Below are 27,460 nucleotides of genomic sequence, written 5' to 3'. Positions count from 1 at the left end.
ATGGGTACTGTTCCAGAGTCTATCGAATTTTGGAAGATGAACAGCAATGCATCTACTATTTCTAGGGCCACTTCCTTAAGTACCCTGGATGTAGATTATCAGGCCCTGGGATTTTATCGGGCTTCAATCCCGTCAATTTCTCTAACACCATTTCCCTACAAATACTGATTTCTATCAGTTCCTCCCTTTCATTAGACCGTATGTTCCCCGACATCTCTGGGAGGTTATTTGTGTCCTCCTTTGTGAAGACAGAAACAAAGTATGTATTTAATTGGTCTGCCATTTCTTTGTTCCCCATTATAAATTCCCGATTCTGACTGCAAGGGACCTACGCTTGACTTCACCAATCTTTTTCTCTTCACATATCTATAAAACTTTTACATTCAGTTTTTATGTTCCCTGCAAGCTTACTCTCATATTCCTATTTTCCCCTCTTAATTAATCCCTTTGTCCTCCTTTGTTGAATCCTAAACTGCTCCCAATCCTCAGGTTTACTGCTTTTTCTGGCCAATTTATATGTCCTCTCCTTGGATCTTATGCTATCTCTAATTTCCTTGTTAGCCACGGTTGAGTTACCTTTTTTGTTTTATTTTATGCCAAACTGGATGAACAAATTCTGTAGTTCATCCATGCGATCTTTGAATGTTTGCCATTGCCTATCCACCGTCAACCTTTGAGTGACATTCCCAATCAATCCTACCCAACTCGCGCCTCATACCATCGTAGTTTCCTTTTTAAATTCAGGACCCTAGTCTCTAAGTCAACTACTTCACTCTCCATCTTAATGAAGAATTCTATCATATTATGATCGCTTTGACCCAAGGGGCCTCGCACAAACAGGATTGCTAATTAATCCTTTCCTCCAGTCTAAGATGGTCTCTAGTTGGTTCCTCGACATATTGGTCCAGGAAACCATCCCGTATACACTCCAGGAATTCCTCCTCCACAGTATTGTTACTAATTTGATTAGCCCAATCTATATGTAGATTAAATTCACCCATGATAACTGCTGTGCCCTTATTGCACGCTTCTCTAATTTTCCCTTTTAATGCCATCCGTGACCTCCGCATTACTGTTTGGAGGTCTGTATACAACTCCCACCTAACGTTTTCTGCCCCTTGGTATTTCTCAGTTCTACCCATACAGAGTCCACATCATCAGAGCTAATATCCTTCCTTACAATTGTGTTAATCCCCGCTTTAACCAGCAATGCTACCCCACCTCCTTTTCCTTTTTGCCTATCTTTCCTGAATATTGAATACCCTTGGATGTTGAGTTCCCAGCCTTGGCCACCCTGGAGCTATGTTGCCGTAATCCCAATCATATCACATTCGTTTACCTCTATTTGCGCAGCTAATTCATCCACCTTATGACGAATGCGCCTCGCATTAAGACACAAAGCCTTCAGGCTTGTTTTTTTAATGCTCTTAGATCTTTTAGAATTATTATTTACTGTGGCCATGTTTGATTTAAACCCTTGATTTCTCTGACTGCCACTTTTGTTTTTCTCCTTCCTGTCTTTTGCTTTTATCCTTGTTTCCCTTTCCTCTGTCTCCCCGCTCAGGTTCCCAACCCCCTGCCATTTTAGTTTAAACCCTCCCCCAGAGCACGAGCAAACACTCCCCCTAGGACATCGGTCCCAGCCCTGCTCAGGTGCAAACCATCCGTTTTGTATTGGTCCCACCTCCCCCAGAACCGGTTCCAATGTCCCAGGAATTTGAATCCCTCCCCCTTGCACCATTCCTCTAGCCACGTATTCATCTGAAATATCCTTCTATTTCTACTCTGACTAGCACGTGGCACTGGTAGCAATCCTGAGATTACTACCTTTAAAAACAGTGAACATTATCCACCCGCCTGTTCCCTCAGCATAGGGGCCCCGCACCAACCTCCAGGACAGACAGGAAGTCAGGGAGCGTCTGTAAATGGAGGAGAAAGAGGGACTGGTCAGGGAGAGTCTGTAAATGGAGGAGAAATGGTGGCTGGTCAGGGAGTGTCTGTAAATGGAGGAGAAATGGTGACTGGTCAGGGAGTGTCTGTAAATGGAGGAGAAATGGTGGCTGGTCAGGGAGCATCTGTAAATGGAGGAGAAATGGTGACTGGTCAGGGAGTGTCTGTAAATGAGGGAGAAATGGTGACTGGTTAGGGAGCATCTGTAAATGAAGGAGAAATGGTGACAAAAATCTGCAGGAATGCATTGAAAGCAAAGCTGATTTATTTGACATATATCCAGAATATTAAACTCCAGCCCAGTTATAGGGTTAATAACACCAGCAGAAACAAACTCCAACTGTCAGAATGAACATGGTTCAGTCCTGGATGTGATTAACAGCAGCAACAGCAGAATCCAACCCCTGCAGACACTGGTGAACTCGCTGGTGTCTCAGCAGTTGGGATGAACGAGTGAATCCCATCCCACACATTGAGCAGGTGAACGGCCTCTCCCCGGTGTGAAGTCGCTGGTGTGTCAGCAGATTGGATGACTGAGTGAATCCCTTCCCACACACTGAGCAGGTGAACGGCCTCTCCTCAGTGTGAACTCGCTGGTGTGTCAGCAGGTTAGATGACTGAGTGAATCCCTTCCCACACATGGAGCAGGTGAACGGCCTCTCCCCAGTGTGAACTCGTTGGTGTATCAGCAGTTCCTTTGTGCTTTTAAAGATCTTCTCACAGTCAGAACATTTAAAAGGTCTTTTATCTGTGTGAACAAGTTGATGTGTAGTGAGGTGCGATGACCGAGTGAATCCCTTCCCACACTCAGAGCAGGTGAACGGTCTCTCCCCAGTGTGAACTCGCTGGTGTGTCAGAACATCGGATGAATTAGTGAATCCCTTCCCACACACGGAGCACGTGAACGGCCTCTCCCCAGTGTGAAGTCGCTGGTGTGTCAACAAGCTGGAGTGCTGAGTGAATCCCTTCCCACACATGGAGCAGGTGAATGGCCTCTCCCCAGTGTGAAGTCGCTGGTGTGTCAGCAAGCTGGAGTGCTGAGTGAATCCCTTCCCACACACGGAGCAGGTGAACGGCCTCTCCCCGGTGTGAACTCGCTGGTGTGTCAGCAGGTTGGATGACTGAGTGAATCCCTTCCCACACACAGAGCAGGTGAACGGTCTCTCCCCGGTGTGAACTCGCTGGTGTGTCAGCAGGTTGGATGACTGAGTGAATCCCTTCCCACACACGGAGCAGGTGAACGGCCTCTCCTCAGCGTGAACTCGCTGGTGTCTCAGAAGCTTGGATGAACGAGTGAATCCCTTCTTACACACGGAGCAGGTGAACAGACCCTCTCCAGTGTGAATGTGCTGGTGCTTCACAAGCTCAGATGAACAAGTGAATCTCTTCCCACACATGGAGCAGGTGAACAGCCTCTCCCCAGTGTGAATGCACTGGTGTCTCAGAAGCTCGGATGAACAAGTGAATCTCTTCCCACACATGAAGCAGGTGAACGGCCTCTCCCCAGTATGACTGCGTCGATGAATTTCTAGCTTCGATGGGGAACTGAATCCCTTCCCACAGTCCTCACATTTCCACGGTTTCTCCATCGTGCGAGTCTCCTTGTGTCTCTCCAGGTTGGATGATCGGTTGAAGCCTCGTCCACACACAGAACACGTGTACGGTTTCTCCCCGCTGTGAACGGTGCAATGTTTTTTCAGGTTGTGTAACTGGTTAAGGCTCTTTCCACAGTCAGTGCCCTGGAACACTCTCACTCGGGTGTGTGTGTCTCAGTGCTTTTCTAGTCACACTGACATTTGAAATCTTCTCCCACAGACAAACATTTCTCCTTCTATATTAAAAGGCCGATGATATCCAGGTCCTGATGAATCGTGTCACTCTGTCAGATTTTGACGTGATGTTTGGTTTGAATTTCTCGTCTGCCTTCTAATGCCCTGTAAAAGCAGTTTACAAAAGTCATGACTGTAAATACAGGATAGAAATTCGGATTTTATTCCCTTTCTCTCCTGAAGGTGGTGCTTGATGATAGGGTTCAGCCCAGTCACTCTTTGCCCTCCAATTCCTTGCTAATGGCAATTCTGAGCTTGTGGGCCTATACAGTGAGCTGCCAGCATTTCGACCATGGAGAGCAGCACAGCCGCCGGCCCTGGCTGATTCTGTCTGGAAAAGCTGAGGCCAATGGTAGCACACCAACAACAACTTGCATTTACATAGCGGCTTTAAGATAGTAAAACGTTCCAAGGTGCTTCACAAGAGCAGAATCAGGCAAAAATTGACCTTAGGGCCGAGGCAACTGAAGGCACGGCCACCAATGGTGGAGCGAAGGAAGTGGGGGATGCACAACAGGCCAGAATTGGAGGAGTAGAGAGTTCATAGACTCAGAGAATGGTGCAGCCCTTCGGCCCATTGTCCCAGAGCCAGCTCTTTGAATTTAGTCCCACTCCTCTGCTTTATACCCACAGACCCGCAATTTGTTTCCAATTCAAGTAGTTCTCCAATTCCCCTTTGAAAGTTGCCATTGAATCTGCTTCCACCACCACTTCAGGCAGTGCCTTCCAGGTCATAACAACTCGCTGCTTAAATTCTTTCCTCATGTCGCCGCTGGTTCTTTTGACAATGACCTTAAATCTGAGTCCTCTGGTTACCGACCCTTCTGACACTGGAGTCAGTTTCTCCTTATTAAGAGGGTTGTAAACACCTGGTCCACTTGGCACTGAAGTGTCTGAAACTCATAATAGGAACTCCAGGGAAACAAAATACTAACAAATGTTAAACTGTTCTGTTGACAAATGAAATCTCAATTTAAGTTTTAAAAGAATAAATTGTTTAACGGCTTCACACTGACTCACCCGACTCAGGTTCCACTCCTCAAACACCGCGATTGGTTGCAGAATGCGCTGCTCCCTTGGCCCTCCGGCCTCTGAACTCTCTTCCTATTGGTTCCCAGGGACATCAATCACCACTCGCCAACATTACGCTGCCAGATGAGGTTCAGGGGCTCAGAGGAAGAAAGTAAACGAGGCCATGAATCTGAGTTGGGAAATGCAATGAGAGAAACATGATTCAATTTGTAAACTAATCTATTTAAAATCAACTCAAATGAATTGTTGCCATTAATATATTCTTTTTGCGCCAAGTGTGAAACAAATGATGTTTTCCCACACACGGAACAGGTGAACAGCCTCTCCCCGGTGTGACTGCATCGATGAGATTCCAGCTCAGACGGGTAATTGAATCCCTTCCCACAGTCCCCACATTTCCACGGTTTCTCCATGGGGCGGGTGTCATTGTGTCTCTCCAGGTTGGACGATCGGTTGAAGCCTCGTCCACACACAGAACATGTGTACGGTTTCTCCCCGCTGTGAACGGTGCAATGTTTTTTCAGGCTGTGTAACTGGTTAAAGCTCTTTCCACAGTCAGTGCACTGGAACACTCTCACTCGGGTGTGTGTGTCTCGGTGCTTTTCCAGTCACACTGATGTTTGAAATCTTTTCCCACAGACAGAACAGACAAACATTTCTCCTTCCACATTCAAAGGCCGATGATATTCGGGTCCTGATGAATGGAGTGACTTTGTCAGATCTTGATGTGATGTTTGGTTTGAGTTTGCGGTGTGTAAATGCTGCCCTTCTCACAGCCTGTAAAAGGAGTTTAAAAAAGCCATCACTGTGAGTGCAGGATAGAAATGGACAAGATTCTCTCCTCCTGGTTCCTGGCCAAGGGGGCCGCGCATGCGCCCTACTGCCCCCTGAGCCTCTCAAGATGGCGGCCGTTACGCCGGGCCTGTCATCGGAAGAAAGCCCCGCAGCTGCCGCCCCATTCGGGGCAAAGGCCCGGCCCGGAGGCTCTTGTTCGGGGCCTGAAGCCCACCCCAGGTGTTTGTGAAGCAGATAATGTTGAGTGCTTTAATAATGGGGCCTGGGGCCGCACTCAGGGTGTGTGCAGTCCGCGTCCCCCGGGGTTCATTAACCCGCTCTCTCCACCAACTTTATAAACCCTGTGGTGCGGCCTACCCGGTTTATTAATCTCCCGACCCCGCTCCCGCCGACCTGCAGCTCCGCCCGGTGAGGGACACGTGACCCAGGCCCGCGGCCTGATTGACGGGAGCTTCCGACCAATAGGGAGCGAGCGGGGCGGGGCTGGAGTTGCGAGCCGGCGGCGGGTCCTCCAACCAATCGGGGAGCCCGAGGGGCGGGATTAGCGCCGGCTGATTGTCTGATCCGCAGGGCAGCGAGTTTCTCCAGTCCCTTGTTCGGGGCCCGGGGCCAGGGGAGGCTGTGGGCCTTTATTCCCCTTATTGGACACAAGGCTCTTTGTCTCACAACACACTGGCTCAGGTTTTAACAATCGCTTTACAGGGAATAGTGAATTGAAAATTGCAAAACTGAGATTGTTAGAATTACACAGGATTACACAGGATATACTGCACAGAAACAGGCCATTTGGCCCAACCAGTCCATGCTGGTGTTTCTGCTCCATACCAGTCTCCTCCCATTTTTCCTCATCTAAATCTATCACCATAACCCTCTATTCCCTTCTCCCTCATATGCTTGTCCAGCCTCCCCTTAAATGCATCGATATTATTCGCTCCAACCACTCCCTGTGGTAGCGAGTTCCACATTCTCACCACTCTCTGGGTAAAGAAGTTTCTTCTGAATTCCTTACTGGATTTCTTGGTGACTGTCTTATATTGATGGCCTCTAGTTATGCTCTTCCCCACAAGTGGAAACATTCTCTCTGTATCCACTCTACCAAAACATTTTCATAATTTTAAGGACCTCTATTAGTTCACCCCTCAGCCTTTTTTCAAGTGAACAGAGACCCAGCCTGTTGATCCTTTCCTGATATGTATACCCTTGCATTTCTGGTATCATCCTTCTAAATCTTCTCTGCACTCTCTCCGGTGCCTCTATATCCTTTTTATAATATGGTGACCAGAACTGTACGCATTCTCTGAGGGCTGAATTTTGCCGGCGCTCAGAGTGCGGGTTTGGAGGAAAGTGCGCTGTCAAAATCACAAAAACTGACAGCGAGTCGTTATCCCGCTCTGAACCGCCTCCTTGTGAGTTTTCTAAGTGTCGGGTCTGTCATCCCTGAACAGACCCGACACCAAGCGGTGGGTCAGCCAATTTAGATACTTTAAAGCTTGTTAAAAGGTAGTTAAGCACCATTTTCCCAAGTACTTACCATTTCCCCAGGTTTTTAACGAGGTTCCCGGAGAGCGGCTATCACGTCAGGTAAGTATGTCGGGTTCTCAATGACTGTGGATTGCTCTGAATAGGTGAAGGCTGCAGAAGTGGTCTAAAACCTACCATTTCACAGCTGTTCACTTCCCAATCTTAGAATCTGGAGCATTAATGATTTGGAACCCACTTTGGAGCTTTATGCAAACACGATTTCCCTTTCATAAAACCATGTTGACTCTGCCTAATCATATAATCATTTTCTAAGTGCCCTGTTCCACTTCCTTAATAATGGATTCCAGCATTTTCCCGAGGACTGATGTCAGGCTAACTGGCCTGTAGATCCCTGTTTTCTCTCTCCCTCCTTTCTTGAATAGCAGGGTTACATTTGCTACCTTCCATTCCACGAGGACCTTTCCAGAATCTAGGGAATTTTGGAAGATCACGACCAATGCATCCACTATCTCTGCAGCCACCTCGTTTAGAACCCTAGGATGTCGGCCGTCAGGTCCAGGGGATTTGTCGGCTTTTAGTCCCGTTAGTTTCTCAAGTACTTTTTCGTGACTGATATGAATTACTTTAAGTTCCTCACTCTCATTAGCCCCTTGGTTCCCCACTATTTCTGGAATCTCAACCTTCTCCGGTGTAGCTCACGTGGCTCCAGCTCGCGCAGCCTAAGCCCGGGCTGTCCGCAGTGCGGCCGCAACATGCCCGTAGACTTGTACGAGTGGTCGGGACCTCTCGTCCTGACCGAGGTGGACGAGAAGCCTGCGCAGCCCCTCCGTGTCAAGTATGACAACGTGGACAGAGATGTGCTGGGTAAAGTGCTGAGCCCGGCCCAGGTACTGACTGCAGCTGAGAGCTGAACACACAGGAACCGCTCCAGTGCCTGGAGCCAGCAACAAGAGGCAACAAAAGCAAGGAAAGCACAGAGTATAAAAGCAAGGAAGTTATGATGAACCTTCATAAAACACTGGCTCGGCCTCAACTGGAGTATTGTGTCCAATTCTGGGCCCCGCACATTAGGAAGGATGTGAAGGCCTTAGAAATGGTGCAGAAAAGATTTACAAGAATGGTTCCAGGAATGAGGGACTTCGGTTACGTGGATAGACAGAAGAAGCTGGGGTGGTTCTCCTTAGAGCAGAGAAGGTTGGGAGGAGATCAGATAGAAGTGTTCAAAATCACGAGGGGTCTAGGCAGAGTAGAGAGAGAAAAACTGTTCCCATTGGTGGAAGGGTCGAGAACCAGAGGACACAGATTTAAGGTGATTGGGAAAAGAACCAAAGGCGACATGAGGAAAAACTTCTTTACGCAGCGAATGGTTAGGATCTGGAATGCACTGCCTGAAAGGGTGGTGGAAGCAGATTCAATCACGGCTTTCAAAAGGGAATTGGATGAGTAGCTGAAAGAAAAACATTTGCAGGGCTACGGGGAAAGGGCGGTGGAGTGGGACTAGCTGAAGTGCTCTTGCAGAGAGCCAGCATGGGCTCAATGGGCCGAATGGCCTCCTTCTGTGCTGTAACCATTCTCTGATTCTAAGCTTATATTGTGGTTAATAACAGACAAAACCTGTTCTTTCCGCTGATCTGATTACAGATTCCAACCAGTCAATTCAGTGAATGGAATGTCTTATCAGTGTTGCCATGGCGACCTGTCTGCAGTGAAACACTGCTTGTGTTTCTAACTCAGACTAAACTTCTCTTTCCCATAATACACATTATATCAGACATTTGATGTCAATGTATTTCAGCCATGTTATGTTAATATCTCTAAAATCTACAGGGAGATCAGATACACAAATCTTTAAAAGTTGGAGGATAAGTTTATAAAGTGGTTTAAAAATGTTACCCGAGGTTTTTTATAAATGGGGCGTAGAAAACAAAACCATCGGTTCAGCTACAGTTACAATAAGTTTTGGGCATCTTACACTAGGAAGGATGTCGGGGCCACAGAGAGGCTGCAGAATAAATTAACTGAGGTTATACCACGGATAAGAGGCTTTAGTTATCAGAGAATCAGAGAATGATACAGCACAAAAGGCGGCCATTCGGCCCATCATGCTTGTGCCAGCTCTTTGGGAGAGCTATCCAATTAGTCCCACTTCCTTGCTCTTTCCCCATATCCCAGTAAATGTTTTCCCTTCAAATATTTATCCAATTCTCTTTTGAAAGTTACTCTTGAATCTGCTTCCTCCACCCTTTCAGGCAGTGCATTTTCAGATCGTAATAACTCGCTGGGTAAAGAAATGTTTCCTCATGATGACCTGTCTGCAGTGAAGCGCCTGTTTGAGTTTCTAACTGAGGCGAACTTCTCTTTCTTTCCCAGGAGAGACGAGAGAAACTGGGGCACTTCTCATTAGAACAAAGCAGGGTGAGAGGAGATGTGAGCGAGGTGTTTAAACTTGATCAACGACACCGACCAAAATATCAGAGACACTCCCTGTCCCTCAGGACCTGTGTCCAGGGGAGAAGCTGATGGGTTTATCAGATCATCTTTGGGTTAAATGTTGTGCTCGTGGAGCTGAGCCCCTAGTGTCAGCATCAAACACACTCCAGTCGGGTACAGCACGGGTCAGATACAGAGTAAACCCATCAGCCGCTCCCCGACACAGATACCGAGGGACAGGGAGTGTCCGGGACAATGACATTCCTCACTCAATAAGGTATAAATTGATCCTGTAACTCTCCCCATTAATCCTGGGCTCCACACGGAGCGAATCCTGCTCCTGTTTCCCTTCCTGTAACAGCACTGAGCTAAACCCAGCCCATAATGAGCAGGGCTCAGGGAGGTTGGTTGCTAGGCACTGCAGTGATGTCATAAAGCAGGGCCATTCAGCCCAGCTGGTCGTCTCCTTGTCCCTTTAAAGGTGGAGAGCCGGGACACCCTGTCTCCAAACACATCCCACCTGTTCATACTGAGAATCCCCGGGGAAGGCCCAAGGCCCAGAGTGTGGAACACAACCAAGGGGGAAAGAGGAGGAGAGAAGGGGAGGAAAATCAAGGAGTCGGGACTGAGGGACACCAAGCTTCAGTTTTAGAGCCTGTAGACTTCAGGAGGGGAAGAGTGAGTTCAGTAGTTTTCAGATCCAGGGAGAGAACAAGGAGCAGATGGGGAGACTGGTGTGGATTCCAGCACAGTGAGGATGTAGGGGGAAGGAGATTGTGTCGGGCCGTGTATTAGGGGTGTAGGAGGGACAAGAGAGGAAAGGTCAGAGGAGCAATTACTGCAGCAGTACCCATAAATAGTGAGAGAGAGAGAGAAGGTGGGGGTTCGAGTGGACCAGGGACAGTCTGTTAAACTCTCTGTTTGCTGTGACCAGTTTTCCTTCAGTTAAAAATGGCCTCCTGTAGCCCAGTGACACAAACAGCCCATTAAACTCCACCAATGGCCTTTGGTCTGGTGAGGTCTCCCATTGTGAAACATCGGCTGTTGTTAAAGCTTTTCATTCTGACACGCTCACACTGAGAAATGAGCTGCAGAACTGCCAACACCGTCAGCTTTAAGGAGACGTTTCCCTTTGAAGATCGGATTGTCCATTGAGTTTGATTAAACTGATGTTAAAGTAACAAGTCTGCTTTGCCCCGTGACAATAACAGATTATCAGAATATTTCCCATAGGTTAAAATCCAATGTTACAGGGGCTCACTGTCCTGGAGGGTTGAAGTGGACCCTGTGATATAATAGAATTTTCTGTCCTGTCAGACTTGGACATCTTGTAGATCCATCTTTTAACAAGTTGTGGGAACTCAGTTCTCAGATGGATTCCACTCAGTTTGTAACAAGTCCTCAATCAGCTCGTCTTATTGTCGAGATATCAAGGACCTGACACACTGCGTGTGTGGGAAACAAAGCTCATTTATTTGACATTGATACAGATTAAACTCCAGCCCAGTTATAGGGGTTACTAACATCAGCTGAAACAAACCCCAACTGTCACAATGAACATGGTTCAGTCCTGGATGATTTAACAGCAGCAATAGCAACAGAATCCAACCCCTGCAGTCACTTGTGAACTCGCTGGTGTGTCAGCAGGTTGGATGATAGACTGAATCCCTTCCCACACACGGAGCAGGTGACCGGCCTCTCCCCAGTGTGAACTCGCTGGTGTGTCCGCAGGTTGAATGATGGACTTAATCCCTTCCCACACACGGAGCAGGTGAACTGCCTCTCCCCAGTGTGAACTCGCTGGTGTCTCAGCAGGTTGGATGATAAACTGAATCCCTCCCCACACACGGAGCAGGTGAACGGCCTCTCCCCAGTGTGAACTCGCTGGTCTGTCAGCAGATACTTTGCACTTTCAAGAAGTCAAACAGGCATTTCACTGCAGACAGATCGCCATGGCAACACTGATAAGACATTCCACTGAATCGACTGGTTGGAAACTGTAATCAGATCAGGAGAAACAACAGAGTTTGCCGTTATTAACCACAATATAAGCTTAAACCAGAGTGAGTAATACATTAGATTATAATGTGTGATGAAAGGTTCTGATGGAAGGTCAGTGACCTGAACCGTTAGCTCTGTTTCTCTCTCCACAGACACTGCCTGACCTGCTGAGGATTTCCAGCATTTTCTCTCTTTATTTCAGATTTCCAGCATCCGCAGTATTTTGCTTTTGTAATTGGATGGATCTTTCAGAGAGCTGCACAGGCACGATGGGCCGAATGGCCTCCTTCTGTGCTGTATCATTCTAGGATTCTGTGAAGTGTCGGTTAATGCAATTTAAGAAGCATCAAAGGGTTTGTGTCAGAATTTAACTGAGTATCGAGCCAACATGTCCAGGTTATGTAAACTGCGCCTGTTCACACTGGAAAGAGAAGGTGGAGAGGTGATAGGATTGCTGTTTTTAGGATTCTAAAGGGACTGGATAATGTAGAGCATGACAAGTTATTTCACCCTGTCCAGAACAGTAGAACCAGAGGACACGGCCTGCGCTTGAAGGGGGTAAATTCAAATCCAATCTGTGGGAACAATAGTTCAGTGAGTGGTCAATCTATGGGACAGGCTCCCTAGGGAGACGGTGGAAGCAGTTAGTGTTGATTCATTCAAATGCAAATTGGGCCGATTTCATTCATAGAATAAGATTTTGGGACACAGTGTGTGAGTAATTTGAGACATGACGTGTGGTCAGTGTAGAATGCTCGGGATGAAGCGGTGACTTTGGTCCGATGGCTCCTAAAGCTCTCCACCACTTGGGTTTTCCTCGCCTCATGTCTGGGTCTGCTGTAGACTCATTGATAGAGATTGATCGCTGTGATTAGTCAACAAATCCATTATCATTGTATCACAGGACTCCCAGGATGGTAGTAGGCCAATTAGATCAGAACCGAAATAATCCAGAGTAAGAAAGGAGAAACGGCTCAAAAATGGAGCAGTCAGCAACAGGACACCAATTAGTCTCCTCTTATCATGGAGACATCACAGACTCGACACAAAGTGTGTTTGAAACAAAGCTGATTTATTTGATATTTATCCAGAATATTAATCTCCAGCCCAGTTATAGGGTTATAAACATCAGCAGAAACAAACCCCAACTGTCCGAATCATCCTGGTTCAGTCCTGGATGTGATTAACAGCACCAATAACAGCAGAATCCAACCTCTGCAGTCGGTCGTGAACTCGCTGGTGTCTCAGTAAGGAGGATGACTGAGTGAATCCCTTCGCACACACGGAGCACGTGAACGGCCTCTCCCCGGTGTGAACTCGCTGGTGTGTCAGCAGGTTGGATGAATCAGTGAATCCCTTCCCACACATGGAGCAGGTGAATGTCCACTCCCCGGTGTGAACAGGTTGGTGTGCCAGCAGGTTGTAGGAATCCATGAATCCCTTCCCACACGTGGAGCAGGTGAACGGCCTCTCCCTAGTGTGAACTCGCTGGTGTGTCAGCAGGTAGGATGAATCAGTAAATCTTTTCCCACATACGGAGCAGGTGAACGGCCTCTCCCCAGTGTGAGTGCGTTGATGTTTCAGCAGACCACTTGTGCTTTTAAAGCTCTTCTCACAGTCAGAACATTCAAAAGGTCTCTCATCAGTGTGAACATGTCGGTGTTCTGTGAGGTGGGATGACTGAGTGAATCCCTTCCCACACACAGAGCAGGTGAACGGTCTCTCCCCGGTGTGAACACGCTGGTGTGTCAGAAGGTCAGATAAATCAGTGAATCCCTTTCCACACTCAGTACACATGAACGGCCTCTCCCCAGTGTGAACTCGCTGGTGTCTCAACAGGTGGGATGATCGGGTGAATCCCGTCCCACACACGGAGCAGATGAACGGCCTCTCCCCAGTGTGAGTGTGTTGGTGTTTCAGCAGGTGTTGTTTGCTTTTAAAGCTCTTCTCACAGTCAGAACACTGAAACGGTCTCTTATCAGAGTGAACAAGTTGGTGTGTCAGAAGGTGGGACGAACAAGTGAAACCCTTCCCACACACGGAGCAGGTGAACGGCCTCTCCCCAGTGTGGGTGCGTAGGTGTATCAGTAAATCCTTTTTACTTTTAAAGCTCTTCTCACAGTCAGAACATTTAAAAGGTTTGTTATCAGAGTGAACAAGTTGATGTGTCAGAAGGTGAGATGACTGAGTGAATCCCTTCCCACACACGGAGCAGGTGAATGGCCTCTCCCCAGTGTGAACTCGTTGGTGTGTCAACAAATCCTTTGTGCTTTTGAAGCTCTTCTCACAGTCAGAACATTTAAAAGGTCTCTTATCAGTGTGAACAAGCTGGTGTGTCAGGAGGGTTGATAAAGCATTAAATCCCTTCCCACATTCAATGCAGGTGAATAACCTCTCTCCAGTATGAACTCGTTGGTGTGTATAGAGGCTGGATGACTGAGTGAATCCCTTCCCACACACGGTGCAGGTAAACGGCCTCTCCCCAGTGTGACTGCGTCGATGAGTTTCCAGCTCAGATGGGTAATTGAATCCCTTCCCACAGTCCCCACATTTCCACGGTTTCTCCATGGTCCAGGTGTCCTTGTGTTTCTCCAGGTTGGACGATCAGTTGAAGCCTTGTCCACACACAGAACACGTGTACGGTTTCTCCCCGCTGTGAATGGTGCGATGTTTTTCAGGCTGTGTAACTGGTTAAAGCTCTTTCCACAGTCAGTGCACTGGAACACTCTCACTCGGGTGTGTGTGTCTCGGTGCTTTTCCAGTCACACTGATGTTTGAAATCTTTTCCCACAGACAGAACAGAAAAACATTTCTCCTTCCACATTGAAAGGCCGATGATATTCGGGTCCTGATGAATGGAGTGACTCTGTCGGATCTTGATACGATGTTTGGTTTGAGTTTGCGGTGTGTAAATGCTGCCCTTCTCACAGCCTGTAAAAGGAATTTACAAAAGCCATCACTGAGAGTCCAGGATAGAAATTGACAAGATTCTCTCTTCCTGGTTCCTGGCCAAGGGGGCCGCGCATGCGCCCTGCTGCCCCCTGAGCCTCTCAAGATGGTGGCCGTTACCCCGGGCCTGTCACCGGGAGAAAGCCCCGCAGCTGCCGCCCCACTCGAGGCAAACGCCCGGCCTGGAGGCTCTTGTTCGGGGCCTGAGGCCCACCCCGGCTGTTTATAAAGTCTCCCCGCTGGTTCTATTGCTCCCCTGCGCTCCGCCTCCTCCCCGCTTCGGAATCTTCGCTCTGCCTTCCGCCACCATCACCCGACTGGCGGCACTGCGCACGCGCGGGACCCGCCCCGCGCCTAGCCCCCCCCCCGCGCCTGCGCACACCAGCGCCCCCCCCCCCGCGCCTGCGCACACCAGCCCCCTGCAGCATTGATAGGGCCTATTCTAGCCCACGCCGTATTCTGGGTAAAAACCGCCGCCATTTTGGTCAACAACAATATGGCAGAAAAGTGAGTAGGGTAGCTGAGGACAGAGATACCTTTGGAGTAGGGAACAGGAGGAGGATGAGCGGTGTGGCACAGAGCTGGAGAATCTACTAAACGGAGTGGCTTGCTAAACAGAGTGGTAAGTGGAATTTGGTGAGAATGGGAATTGGATGCTGAGGGGGAAGGAGGTGCTCAGTAATTTAAACCAAGGAGCAACAGTAAATAATAAATAATCACACCGGAGGACACAGAAAATGTGACGTTATAATCAACACACAGCAGAGTAAATTAACATAAGTATATCGATAAGAGCAGCGATATCCCTTTGTGTGTTTAGTCCCTTTAGTGTTAAGCTTGACTTATTAAGGATTTATTAGTGCAAGTAAGTGTAAGTCAAAGGAAAACGATGTAAGTGATTAAATTCTAACTGCTTTTAAAGACGCTCATAACTGATAAATAGCGAAGTAATTAATCACAGTTCAAGAAATAAACTACAGATAACAAAAAATAAATTCATTCATTCATTAATAAAGACCAGGCAGTGTGTGGGGATTGTGGTATGTGGGAGTTGGTGAACAACGAGACTTTCCCAGACTGCCACATCTGCAACAAATGTCTCTGCCTCATGACATTCCAGCTCAGAGTCGGTGAGCTGGAGTCCGAGCTAGAGACACTCCGACATATAAGGGAGGAGCAGGAATTACTGGATAATTTACTCGAGTACAGTCACACACCAGAAGAAAGCACAGGTGCAGGAAGGGGAGAGTGCGACTGTCAGTCAGCCGGGTAAGGGGAATGTAGGAGAAGTAGTGAAGGAAGTCCAGCAGACACTGCTCCTGTCCAACAGGTACAAAGTACTCGATACCTGTGAGGATAAGGAGAAAGACTGGGAAGGACAACTAGAATGTTGCCCAAGGCACCGTGGAACAGGAGGCTGTCCAAGGGGTGGAGGAGCAGAGTGGAAACATTGTAGTATAGGGGATTCTATAACTAGAAGGATAGATAGTAGTCTTTACAGTCAGGATTGAGAGTCCCGAAGGGTGTGTTGCCTTTCTGGTGTCAGGGTAAGGGACATCTCAAAATGGCTGGAAAAGAATCTGGACACCAAATCCAGGGACCACTTTTATTGAGACTATAAATGGAAATCAGAGAGCCTCAGTTTGGAGAATGGTCATGGTGGTGAAAACTGCTCTAGTGAGGGCGAAAGGAGGGTAATGGATGAAGATATGACGGTGGAATCAGATGGTGACAGGTTGTTGTCATAAGCACTTTTCAGGCAGGCTGATGATTTGATGTAACCAGCCCAACACCTGGATCTGCTTGTTCTTATCCCCAAATCCCAAAGTCAAATGTCCCTGATGTCTTTTTCTGTGAGAAATGTCGAGGTGTGAAAGAAGAGAAAAAAATCAGGCTCCAGCCAGAAAGAATGTTTCTCGAATGAACAATTCACGAGGCTGTTTTCTGTCTCGTCTGTGTGAGGTTAAAAAACACTAAATGAAAAAGGACGCGTCCAGTGACACCTGTGTTGTTAATAGTGGTTTCGAACCCTAATCACTAATGCCTAAGCCTAACCTCCAATTGATTACCCCAACCACTCGCCCCAATCCTAACCAATAACCACTGGCCCCAACCACTCGCCCCAATCCTAACCAATAACCACTGGCCCCAACCACTAACCCCAATCCTAACCAATAACCACTGGCCCCAACCACTAACCCCAATCCTAACCAATAACCACGAGCCCCAACCACTAACCCCAATCCGAACCAATAACCACGAGCCCCAACCACTAACCCCAATCCGAACCAATAACCACTAGCCCCAACCACTAACCCCAATCCGAACCAATAACCACTGGCCCCAACCACTAACCCCAATCCTAACCAATAACCACGAGCCCCAACCACTAACCCCAATCCTAACCAATAACCACGAGCCCCAACCACTAACCCCAATCCTAACCAATAACCACTAGCCCCAACCACTAACCCCAATCCTAACCAATAACCACTAGCCCCAACCACTAACCCCAATCCTAACCAATAACCACGAGCCCCAACCACTAACCCCAATCCTAACCAATAACCACTAGCCCCAACCACTAACCCCAATCCTAACCAATAACCACTAGCCCCAACCACTAACCCCAATCCTAACCAATAACCACTGGCCCCAACCACTAACCCCAATCCTAACCAATAACCAAGAGCCCCAACCACTGACCCCAATCCTAACCATTAACCACTAACCCCAATCCTAACCAATAACCACTAGCCCCAACCACTAACCCCAATCCTAACCAATAACCAAGAGCCACAACCACTAACCCCAATCCTAACCAATAACCAAGAACCACAACCACTAACCCCAATCCTAACCAATAACCACTAGCCCCAACCACTAACTCCAATCCTAACCAATAATCAAAAGCCCCAACCACTAACTCCAATCCTAACCAATAACCACTAGCCCCAACCACTAACCCCAATCCTAACCAATAATCACAAGCCCCAACCACTAACTCCAATCCTAACCAATAACCAAGAGCCACAACCACTAACCCCAATCCTAACCAATAACCACTAGCCCCAACCACTAACCCCAATCCTAACCAATAATCACAAGCCCCAACCACTAACCCCAATCCTAACCAATAACCAAGAGCCACAACCACTAACCACTAAGCCTACACCCTAACCCCAGCCCCTAACAAAGGATCATTGACAGGGATCAATGGAGGAGCTAAAGAATGGAAGTGTTTGAAACAATTATCTCGATGATAGAAATAGTGCAAGGTATGTTTGTAACAAGAAATTAAATCAACGAGACTATCAAGCTCAGAAATTACTATTACAAAGATCAGAACCTTTCAAAGGTTATCACGTGCAGTATGTGTGGAGGAGTTTTACTAAATCAAATCCACAGAGTTAAATTATACAAATAATAACAGATTTCAAATCTTATGCAAGATAGTTCTATAAAGAATTGCAGATGAGTGTACTCTTTTGTGCTAATAAATAAACTGTAAATTAACTTAAAACATTAAAGGAAACAATAAATTAAATTAAAATTCCATTACCGGTGGTGATGGTGTACTCCAGTCCCACCAGTCGCGGAAGGCCTCGAGCGTGCCGGCGGACACCGCGTGCTACATCTCCAGGGCCACCGGGCATGAACGTGGCTGTGGAAGAGAGGCAGGCAGTTGAGCCGAATGACCTCCTCGACCGCCCGCTGCCTGGACCAGTTGATGGCAGATGAGTGTAAGTGAGACACTACAGTTCAGTCTATGACACCCACAAGTCGTGTACTCAAACGGAGCAAGCTTGGGGTTTGATGTGGTAGAAGGCGAACTAGTTGAGAACGGAAATAATGTAGAGTAAGAAAAGGCCCAAAAATTAAACAGTCGGTAACAGAACATCAATTTGTCTTCTCTTCTCATGGAGAAATCAAATATTTGACACACTGTGTGTTTGAAACAAAGCTGATTTATTCACTATTTATACAGAATATTAATCTCCAGCACAGGTACAGGGGTATTAAGATCAGCAGAAACAAACCATAACTGCTGGAATGAACATGGTTCCAGTCCTCAATCCGATCACAGTAAATCATGTTCTATGCTGAGAGAAATGGGTTTCGATTGTGGGGCACCAGCACCAGTACTGGGATAAGAGGGAGCTGTTCCGTTTGGACGAGCTTCACTTGAACCATGCTGGGGTTAGAGTCCTGGCGAATCGAATAACTAGGGCTGTAGAGATCGCTTTAAACTAAATAGTGTGGGGGAGGGTCCAGGTGAGTGGGAATTTAAAAAGTCAATGAGAAATGAGAAAGCAATAGAGCAGGATAGAGATAGGGGAAATAATAACCAGAGTGTGACAGGAAGGGACAGGATGTTTAAAAATAAGAGTGCAACAGAAAATGGGGCCAAAACAAGGAGAAATGGTAAAAAGACAAAGTTAAAAGCTCTATATCTGAATGCACGCAGCATTCGTAACAAGATAGATGAGTTTACGGCACAAATAGATACAAATGGGTATGATCTGATCGCAATTACAAAGACGTGGTTGCAAGGTGACCTGGGCTGGGAACTGAATATTCCAGGGTATTTGACAATTCGGAAGGTTAACAGAAAGGGAGGTGGGGGGGCTTTGTTGGTAAAGGATGGGATCAGTGCAGTGGTGAGAAGTGATATTGGCTCAGAAGATCAAGATGTAGAATCAGTTTGGGTGGAGATAAAAAATAATATGGGGAAAAAGTCTCTGGTGGGTGTAGTCTACAGGCCCCCGAACAGTAGCAATACTGTTGGACAGAGTATAAATCAACAAACAATGGAGGCCTGTAAAAAAGGTATGGTAATAATCATGGGTGGTTTTAATTGCCATATTGATTGGACAAATCAAATTGGCCATGGTAGCCTTGAGGAGGAGTTCATAGAGTGCATCCGGGATGGTTTCCTAGAACAGCATGGAATGAAACTAACCAGGGAGCAGGCTATCCTGGATCTGGTACTGTGTAATAAATGATCTCATAGTAAAGGATCCTCTAGGAAAGAGTGATCATAGTATGGTTGAATTTCAAATTCAGTTGGAGGGTGAGAAAGTTGTATCTCAAACAAGTGTCCTGATCTTAAACAAAGGCAATTACAATGGCATGAGGGCAGAACTGGCTAAAGTGGATTGGCAAAATAAATTAAAGAGTAAGACAGTTGAAATGCAGAGGCGGACATTTAAGGAGATATTTCATAACTCTCAACAAAAATATATTCCAGTGAGAAAGATTTTAAGAGAAAGGAGCACCATCCGTGGCTAACTAAGGTAGTAAAGGATGGTATCAAATTGAAAACAAAGGCATACAATGTTGCCAAGATTGTGGGAGACCAGAGGATTGGGAAATTTTTAAAAACCAGCAAATGATGACTAAAAAAAAATAAAGAGAGAGAAGGTGAATTATGAGAGTAAACTGGCAAGAAATATTAAAACGGATAGTAAGAGCTTCTACAGGTATATAAAAAGGAAGAGAGTAGCTAAACATTGGTCCCTTAGAGGATGAGACTGGGGAATTAATACTGTGGAACGGGGAAATGGCAGACAATCTGAACAAATACTTTGTATCTGTCTTCACGGTAGAAGAGAGCGGTGGGGGCGGGAAACTTGGCGGTGGCGAGGCTATAAAGAGGCGGCAGAGACCAGGTAGGCCTCAGAGCGGTGGCGGCGGCGAGGCTATAAAGAGGTGGCAGAGACCAGGTAGGCTTACCAATCTCAGAGAGAGGGAGAGGAGTAAAAAGTAATCGAAGTGTGACGTCACCAGAAAGCAGGTAAGTATTTCATAGAAACATAGAAGATAGGAGCAGGAGTAGGCCATTCGGCCCCTTGAGCCTGCTCCGCCATTCAATGCGATCATGGCTGATCATCCAATTTCAGTACCCGGTCCCTGCTTTCTCCCCATACCCCTTGATCCCTTTAGCCTTAAGAAATATATCCAACTCCTTCTTGAATATATTTAATGAATTGGCCTCTGCTGCCTTCTGTGGTAGAGAATTCCACAGGTTCACTACTCTCTGGGTGAAGAAATTCCTCCTCATCTCTGTCCTAAATGGCTTACCCCTTATCCTTAGACTGTGACCCCTGGTTCTGGACTCCCTGGCCATCGGGAACATCCTTTCTGCATCTAGTCTGTCCAGTCCTGTCAGAACTTTATAAGTTTCAATAAGATCCCCTCTCATTCTTCTAAACTCCAGCAAGTACAAGTACAATTGTCCCAATCTCTCCTCATATGTCATTCCTGCCATCCCAGGTATCAGCCTGGTGAATCTTCGCTGAACTCCTTCCATGGCAAGAACATCCTTCCTCAGATAAGGCGACCAAAACTGCACACAATATTCAAGATGTGGTCTCACCAAGGCCCTGTACAACTGCAGCAAGACATCCTTGTTCCTGTACTCAAACCCTTTCGCTACGAAGGCCAACATACCATTTGCCTTCTTAACCGCCTGCTGCACCTGCATGCTTACCTTCAGCGACTGGTGCACAAGGACACCCAGGTCTCGTTGCACTTCCCCTTCTCCCAATCTATTGCCATTCAGATAATAATCTGCCTTCCTCTTTTTGCCACCAAAGTGGATAACCTCACATTTATCCACGTTATATTGCATCTGCCATGTTTTTGCCCAATCACCCAACCTATCCAAATCATCCTGGAGTTTCTCGGCATCCTCCTCCCTTTCCTTTTTGCCTATCTTTCCTGAATACTGAATACCCCTGGATGTTGAGTCTGAGACATGCTTGACCCTTGCACCAGGGAGGCAACACACCATCCTGCAGTCTCATTTGCGGCCGCAGAAACACCTTGGGTAAATTCAAAACAGAAGTCGATAGATTTCTGACTAGTAATGGCATCAAGGGATATGGCGATAGGGCTGGTGAATGGAGTTGAGGCAGAAGATCAGCCATGATCTCATTGAATGGAGGATCAGGCTCGAAGGGCCGAATAGAAACATAGAAGATAGGAGCAGGAGTAGGCCATTCGGTCCCTTGAGCCTGCTCTGCCATTCAATGAGATCATGGCTGATCATCCAAATTCAGTGCCCTGTCCCTGCCTTCTCCCCATATCCCTTGATCCCCTTAGCCTTAAGAAATATATCTAACTCCTTCTTGAATATATTTAATGTATTAGCCTCTACTGCCTTCTGTGGTAGAGAATTCCACAGGTTCACCACTCTCTGGGTGAAGAAATTCCTCCTCATTTCTGTCCTCAAAGGCCTACCCCTTATCCTTAGACTGTGACCCCTGGTTCTGGACTCCCCGACCATCGGGAACATCCTTCCTGCATCTAGTCTGTCTAGTCCTGCCAGAATTTTATAAGTTTCAATGAGATCCCCTCTCATTCTTCTAAACTCCAGCGAGTATAAGTACAATCGTCCCAATCTCTCCTCATACGTCATTCCTGCCATCCCAGGTATCAGCCTGGTGAATCTTCGCTGCACTCTCTCCATGGCAAGAACATCTTTCCTCCGATAAGTTGACCAAAACTGCACACAATACTCAAGATGTGGTCTCACCAAGGCCTTGTACAACTGCAGCAAGACATCCTTGTTCCTGTACTCAAACCCTCTCGCTACGAAGGCCTTCTTAACCGCCTACTGCACCTGCATGCTTACCTTCAGCGACTGGTGCACAAGGACACCCAGGTCTCGTTGCACTTCCTCTTCTCCTTTTCACATACCTATAGAATTTTAAAAGTCTCTATTAAAACCTGAGCCAGTGTGTTGTGAGACAAAGAGCCTTGTGTCCAATAAGGGGAATAAAGGCCCACAGCCGCCCCTGGCCCTGAACAAGGGACTGGAAAAACTCGCTGCCCTGCGGATCAGGCAAGCAGCCGGCGCTAGTCCCGCCCCTCGGGCTCCCCGATTGGTTGGAGGGCCCGCCGCCAGCTCGCTCCATCAGCCCCGCCCCGCTCGCTCCCTATTGGTCAGAAGCTCCCGTCAATCAGACCGTGGGCCCGGGTCACGTGTCCCCGAGGCGCTTATGTCCACCGACCAACTGACGCCGCTCGGTCCGGGGCCGCGCGGACTCTCAGGTTTTTCTGTTTCTCTTTATTCTCTCCCGATCCACCCGTCCCCCCCACCCCCCGCGCGATTCACCACCCAATCGGAACGGAGAAAACTCACTTTGCGTCACCGGTCGCGACTCTGGAACCGACACCAAGGCCTTTCCCGGAATGCCCCGCGCCGACTCCGTCCGACGGGATCCGAGTGCGCAAGCGCAGCTCCGAGTGGGGGAGGGGGGTTGGTCTCCTCTGGGCATGCGCGGTTCTTACCAATGGTGACCGGGAGGGGTCGCTGTGTCGGACTCGGCCCAAACCGCCGTCCCGCGTGCGCATGCGCAGACTCTCAGCTGTCAATCAACCATCAGCCAGAAGAGGTCGCTGGTGAGACCAGTGAAGGAGGAAAGATTTGCATTTATATAGCGCCTTTCACCACCACCGGACGACCAATGAAGTACTTTTAAGGTGCAGTCACTGTTGTAATGTAGGAAACGTGGCAGTCAATTAGCGCACACCAAGCTCCCAGAAACAGCAATGCAATAATGACCAGATAATCTATCATTTTGTTATGATAATTGAGGGATAAACATTGGCTAGGACACCGGGGATAATTCCCCTGCTCTTTCCCACATTACAACAGTGACGACACTCCAAAAGTACTTCATTGGCTGTAAAGCACTTCAAGACGTCTGGTGGTCATGAAAGGCACTATATAAATGCAAGCCTATATTTTGCGAAATAGTGCCATGGGATCTTTTATATCCACCTGAGAGAGCAGACAGGGCCTCAGTTTAACGTCTCATCCAAAAAGAGGCACCTCCGACAGTGCAGCACTCCCTCAGCACGGCACTGGAGTGTCAGTCTGGATTTTTGTGTTTAAGTTTCTGGAGTGGGTCTTGAACCCACAACTTTCTGACTCCGAGGCGAGTGTGCTACCCACTGAGCCACTGGCTGACACTAAAGAACAAGCAGTTCTGATGAAAGGTCATCGACCTGAAACGTTAACTCTATTTCTGTCTCCACAGATGCTGCCTGACCTGCTGAGTATTTCCAGCATTTTCTGTTTTTATTAAAGAAACGAGGGAGTGATTGCTGACAGGAAGAATGTTGGGTCATCCTGCGCATGCGCACCTCCCTGGCGGCTGAGGCGAAACACCGACTCGCCCCCACCTGAGCTGTGCACACGTACCAGATGTTGCGGCTCCGCAAACGCACCCGATGTTCCAACCGCGGGGTTTTGTGTGCTGAGCATGCGCGTTGCAGACCGATCGGGACGGACGATTGTGGAGCAGGAGGGAGAGCGCAGGGGCCATGAGCACATGCGCGGGACTCAGTGTCAACAGAGTGCTTTCTGGAGTGCCGGGGCTTGTGGGTATTACAGCTGCCATTACTGCTGATCCTTTCAACCAACCTGTGCAGCAGCTGGAGCCTGAAAATCAGCTTCACCGCCCCTGGGTTCGGAAAGAGGAAAATTAAACAACAGTTTGCCTCTGATCCTTTTCTGATCTCAATTTACAGGGTTATAGAAGTGGAGCAGTTACCGGCGGGAAGCTCAGACCAAACATCACGTCAAGATCTGACAGAGTCGCTGGATTCATCAGAACCTGAATATCATCGGCCTTTGCACATGGAAGGAGAAAGCAGCGATCGTAGCGATGACAAACCGCACACGTGTTCGGTGTGTGGACGCGGATTCAGCCGATCGCCTGACCTGGTGAGACACGTGCACCGTCACACCGAGGAGAAACCAGGTAAAGGTGGGGACGGCGGGAAGGGATTCAGTTCCCCGTCTGCATTCGAAGTTCAGTGGCACAGTCGCACCAGGGACAGTCCGTTCACCTGCTCCGTGTGTGGGAAGGGATTTGTTTGTTCATCCCACCTGCAGACACACCAGCGAGTTCACACTGGGGAGAAACCATTTCAGTGTTCTGACTGTGGGAAGAGCTTTAAAAGCCCCGGGGAACTGAAGGGACACCAGCTTGTTCACACTGATGAGAGAGCATTTCAATGTTCTGACTGTGGGAAGAGCTTTAAAAGCCCCCAGGATCTGAAGGGACACCAGCTTGTTCACATTGATGAGACACCATTTCAGTGTCCGAACTGTGGGAAGAGCTTTAAAAGCCCCCAGTATCTGAAGCGACACCAGCTTGTTCACACTGATGAGAGACCATTTCAGTGTTCTGACTGTGGGAAGAGCTTTAAAAGCCCCCGGTATCTGAAGCAACACCAGCAAGCTCACACCGATGAGAGGCCGTTTAACTGTTCTGACTGTGGGAAGAGCTTTAAAAGCTCCGGGGAGCTGAAGGGACACCAGCGAGTTCACACTAATGAGAGACCCTTTAAATGTTCTGAGTGTGGGAAGAGTTTTAAAATCCCCCGGGAGCTCAAGCAACACCAGCGCCTCCACACTGGGGAGAGGATATTCACCTGCTCTGAATGTGGGAAGGGATTCACTGAATCGTCCAACCTGCAGACACACCAACTTGTTCACACTGATGAGAGGCCGTTTAACTGTTCTGACTGTGGAAAGAGCTTTAAAAGCTCCGGGGAGCTGAAGAGACACCAGCGAGTTCACACTGGTGAGAGGCCATTCACTTGCTCCGTGTGTGGGAAGGGATTCACTGAGTCATCCCACCTGCTGGCACATCAGCGAGTTCACACTGGAGAGAGACCATTCACCTGCTCTGTGTGTGGGGAGGGATTCACTCAGTCATCCAACCTCCTGTCACATCAGCGAGTTCACACTGACAGGAGACCCTTTAAATGTTCTGACTGTGGAAAGATCTTTAAAAGCTCCGCGGATCTGAAGAGACACTGGCTCCTCCACACTGGTGAGAGGCCATTCACCTGCTCCGTGTGTGGGAAGGGATTCACTCATTCATCCAACCTCCTGTCACACCAGCTTGTTCACACTGATGAGAGACCCTTTCAATGTTCTGACTGTGGGAAGAGCTTTAAAAGCTCGAAGAGCCTTAAGAGACACCAGCGTCTTCACACTGATCATAGAATGTAACAGCACAGAAGGAGGTGATTCGGCCCATTGTGTCTGTGCCGGCTCTTTGAAAGAGCTGTCCAATTTAGTCCCAAACCCCAGCTTTATCCCCATAACTCTGCAAACTAGTCCTCTTCAAGAACATGTCCAATTACCGTTTGAAAGTTCCTGTGGAACCTGATTCCAGCATCCTTTCAGATGGTGCGTTCCAGACCTGAACAACCCTCTGTGTGAAAACAATTCTCATTTCCCCTCTAGTTCTTTTAGCAACGATTTCAAATGTGACTTTTGGTTACCGATCCACTTGCCAGAGTGAACAGTTTCTCCCTACTTGCTCGATCAAAACCCCCTCGTAATTTTGAACACCTCTATTAGGTCTCCTCTTAACCTTCTCTGCTCTAAGGGGAACAATCCCAGCTTCTCCAATCTCTCCACATAACTGAAGTCCCTCATCCCTGGTACCATCCTGGTCAACCTCCTCTGCACCCTCTCCAAGGCCTTGACATCCTTCCTAAAGTGTGGTGCCCAGAACTGTACACAAGACTCCAGCTGAGGCCAAAACCCTGCAGCTGTACAAAACCCTGGTTATACCACACCTGGAGTACTGTGAGCAGTTCTGGGCACCACACCTTAGGAAGGATATATTGGCCTTGGAGGGAGTGCAGCGTAGGTTTACCAGAATGATACCCAGACTTCAAGGGTTAAGTTACGGGGAGAGATTACACAAATTAGGGTTGTATTCCCTGGAATTTAGAAGGTTAAGGTGTGATCTGAGCGAAGTTTTCAGGATATTAAGGGGAACAGATAGGGTAGATAGAGAGAAACTATTTCCGCTGGTTGGGGATTCTAGGACTGGGGGCATAGTCTAAAAATTAGAGCCAGACCTTTCAGAAATGAAATTAGGAAACACTTCTCCACACAAAGGGTGGTAGAAGTTTGGAACTCTGTTCCGCAAACAGCAACTGATGCGAGATCAATTGTTAATTTTAAATCTGAGATTGATAGGTTTTTGTTACCCAAAGGTATTAAGGAATATGGGCCAAAGGCGGGTGTATGGAGTTAGGTCACAGATCAGCCATGATCTCATTGAATGGCGGAACAGGCTCGAGGGGCTGAATGGCCTCCTCCTGTCCTATGTTCCTAACTCGTGATTTGTAAAGGTTTAGTGTAACTTCCTTGTTTTTGTATTCAATGGCCCTATTTACAAAGCCAAGTATCCCATACGCTTTCTGAACCGCCTCACCAACTTGCCGTGGCACTTTCAAAGATTTGTGAATATGGACCCCCAGGTCCCTCTGCTCTTGCACCCCCTCAAAATAGTCCCATTTAGATTATACGGCCTCTCCCTGTTGTTTCTCCCAAAGTGCATCACTTCACACTTATCCTCATTTAATTTCATCTGCCTTGTGTCTGCTCATTTCACAGTCTGTCTCTGTCATCCTGAAGTCTGCTACTACTATGCTCACTATTTACAACGTTGCCAAGTTTTGTATCATCCATAAACTTCAAAATTGTACACCTATACCCAAGTCCAGGTCAGTTATATATAACAAGAAAAGCAATGGTCCTAATCCCGACCCCTGGGGGAACCCACTGCATACTTCCCTTCAGTCAGAAAAACATCCCTCAGCACTGCTCACTGTCTCCTCTCCCTTAGCCAATTATATACCCAAATGACCATCAGCCCTTTAATTCCCTGTGCTTCTATTCCCCGAGTAAGTCTCTTATGTGGTATTTTATCAGATGCCTTTTGAAAGTCCATATATACAACATCTACTGCACTACCTTCATCAACCCTCTGTTACTTCATCAAAGAACTCAATCAGGTTAGTCAGACATGATTTACGTTTAACAAATCCATACTGGCTGCCCCTTATTAACCCATTCTTCTCCAAGTGAGAATTAATTTTGTCCTTGACAATGGTCTCTAGTCGTTCACCCATCACTGACATTGGACTGATTGGCCTGTAGTTAC

At 47.7% G+C, this 27,460-nt stretch overlaps 2 protein-coding genes across 3 annotated transcripts in view; one reads left to right on the top strand and one right to left on the bottom strand.

The window, feature by feature from the left end:
- Nucleotides 1-2,197: 2,197 nt before the first annotated feature.
- On the bottom strand, nucleotides 2,198-22,361 carry LOC147119183 (uncharacterized). Of its 2 annotated transcripts, XM_085984899.1 has the most exons (4): nucleotides 22,108-22,361; nucleotides 18,031-18,301; nucleotides 12,820-14,450; nucleotides 2,198-3,195 (listed from the first exon to the last, which is right to left on the bottom strand). In XM_085984899.1, the coding sequence occupies exons 3-4, from the start codon at nucleotides 14,085-14,087 to the stop codon at nucleotides 2,310-2,312; spliced, it is 2,154 nt and encodes a 717-aa protein (XP_085841025.1). In that variant the 5' UTR covers nucleotides 14,088-14,450; nucleotides 18,031-18,301; nucleotides 22,108-22,361; the 3' UTR covers nucleotides 2,198-2,309. The 2 variants fall into 2 exon arrangements, with proteins under 2 accessions (XP_085841025.1, XP_085841026.1); XM_085984900.1 differs by lacking the exons at nucleotides 18,031-18,301; nucleotides 22,108-22,361 and having other exon boundaries at nucleotides 13,237-14,102.
- A 179-nt stretch (nucleotides 22,362-22,540) lies between these two features.
- The window catches only part of LOC147119182 (uncharacterized), a 62,343-nt gene continuing 57,423 nt past the window's right edge, over nucleotides 22,541-27,460 (top strand). Inside the window, exon 1 of the mRNA XM_085984902.1 lies at nucleotides 22,541-25,502. Within this exon, the coding sequence (XP_085841028.1) occupies nucleotides 24,121-25,502 (1,382 nt within the window). The 5' untranslated portion in view covers nucleotides 22,541-24,120. The remainder of the gene's footprint in view (nucleotides 25,503-27,460) is intronic.

This window comes from Somniosus microcephalus, chromosome 4 (genome assembly GCF_052327205.1).
Source record: "Somniosus microcephalus isolate GS21.2 chromosome 4, FLI_Smic_1.0, whole genome shotgun sequence".
Taxonomy (NCBI): domain Eukaryota; kingdom Metazoa; phylum Chordata; class Chondrichthyes; order Squaliformes; family Somniosidae; genus Somniosus; species Somniosus microcephalus.
Note: the sequence above shows the minus strand (reverse complement) of the source record. Positions and strands in the feature narration are given on the sequence as shown.

Bases quoted from the DNA above. Each gene is read 5' to 3' on its own strand.
- LOC147119183 (XM_085984899.1), bottom strand. From the start codon at position 14,087: ATGGAGAAACCGTGGAAATGTGGGGACTGTGGGAAGGGATTCAATTAC. The intron at 3,196-12,819 runs GCCGTTCACGTG...CGCTGAGGAGAG, and splicing joins CGAGTTCACACCGGGGAGAG to GCCGTTCACCTGCTCCGTGT.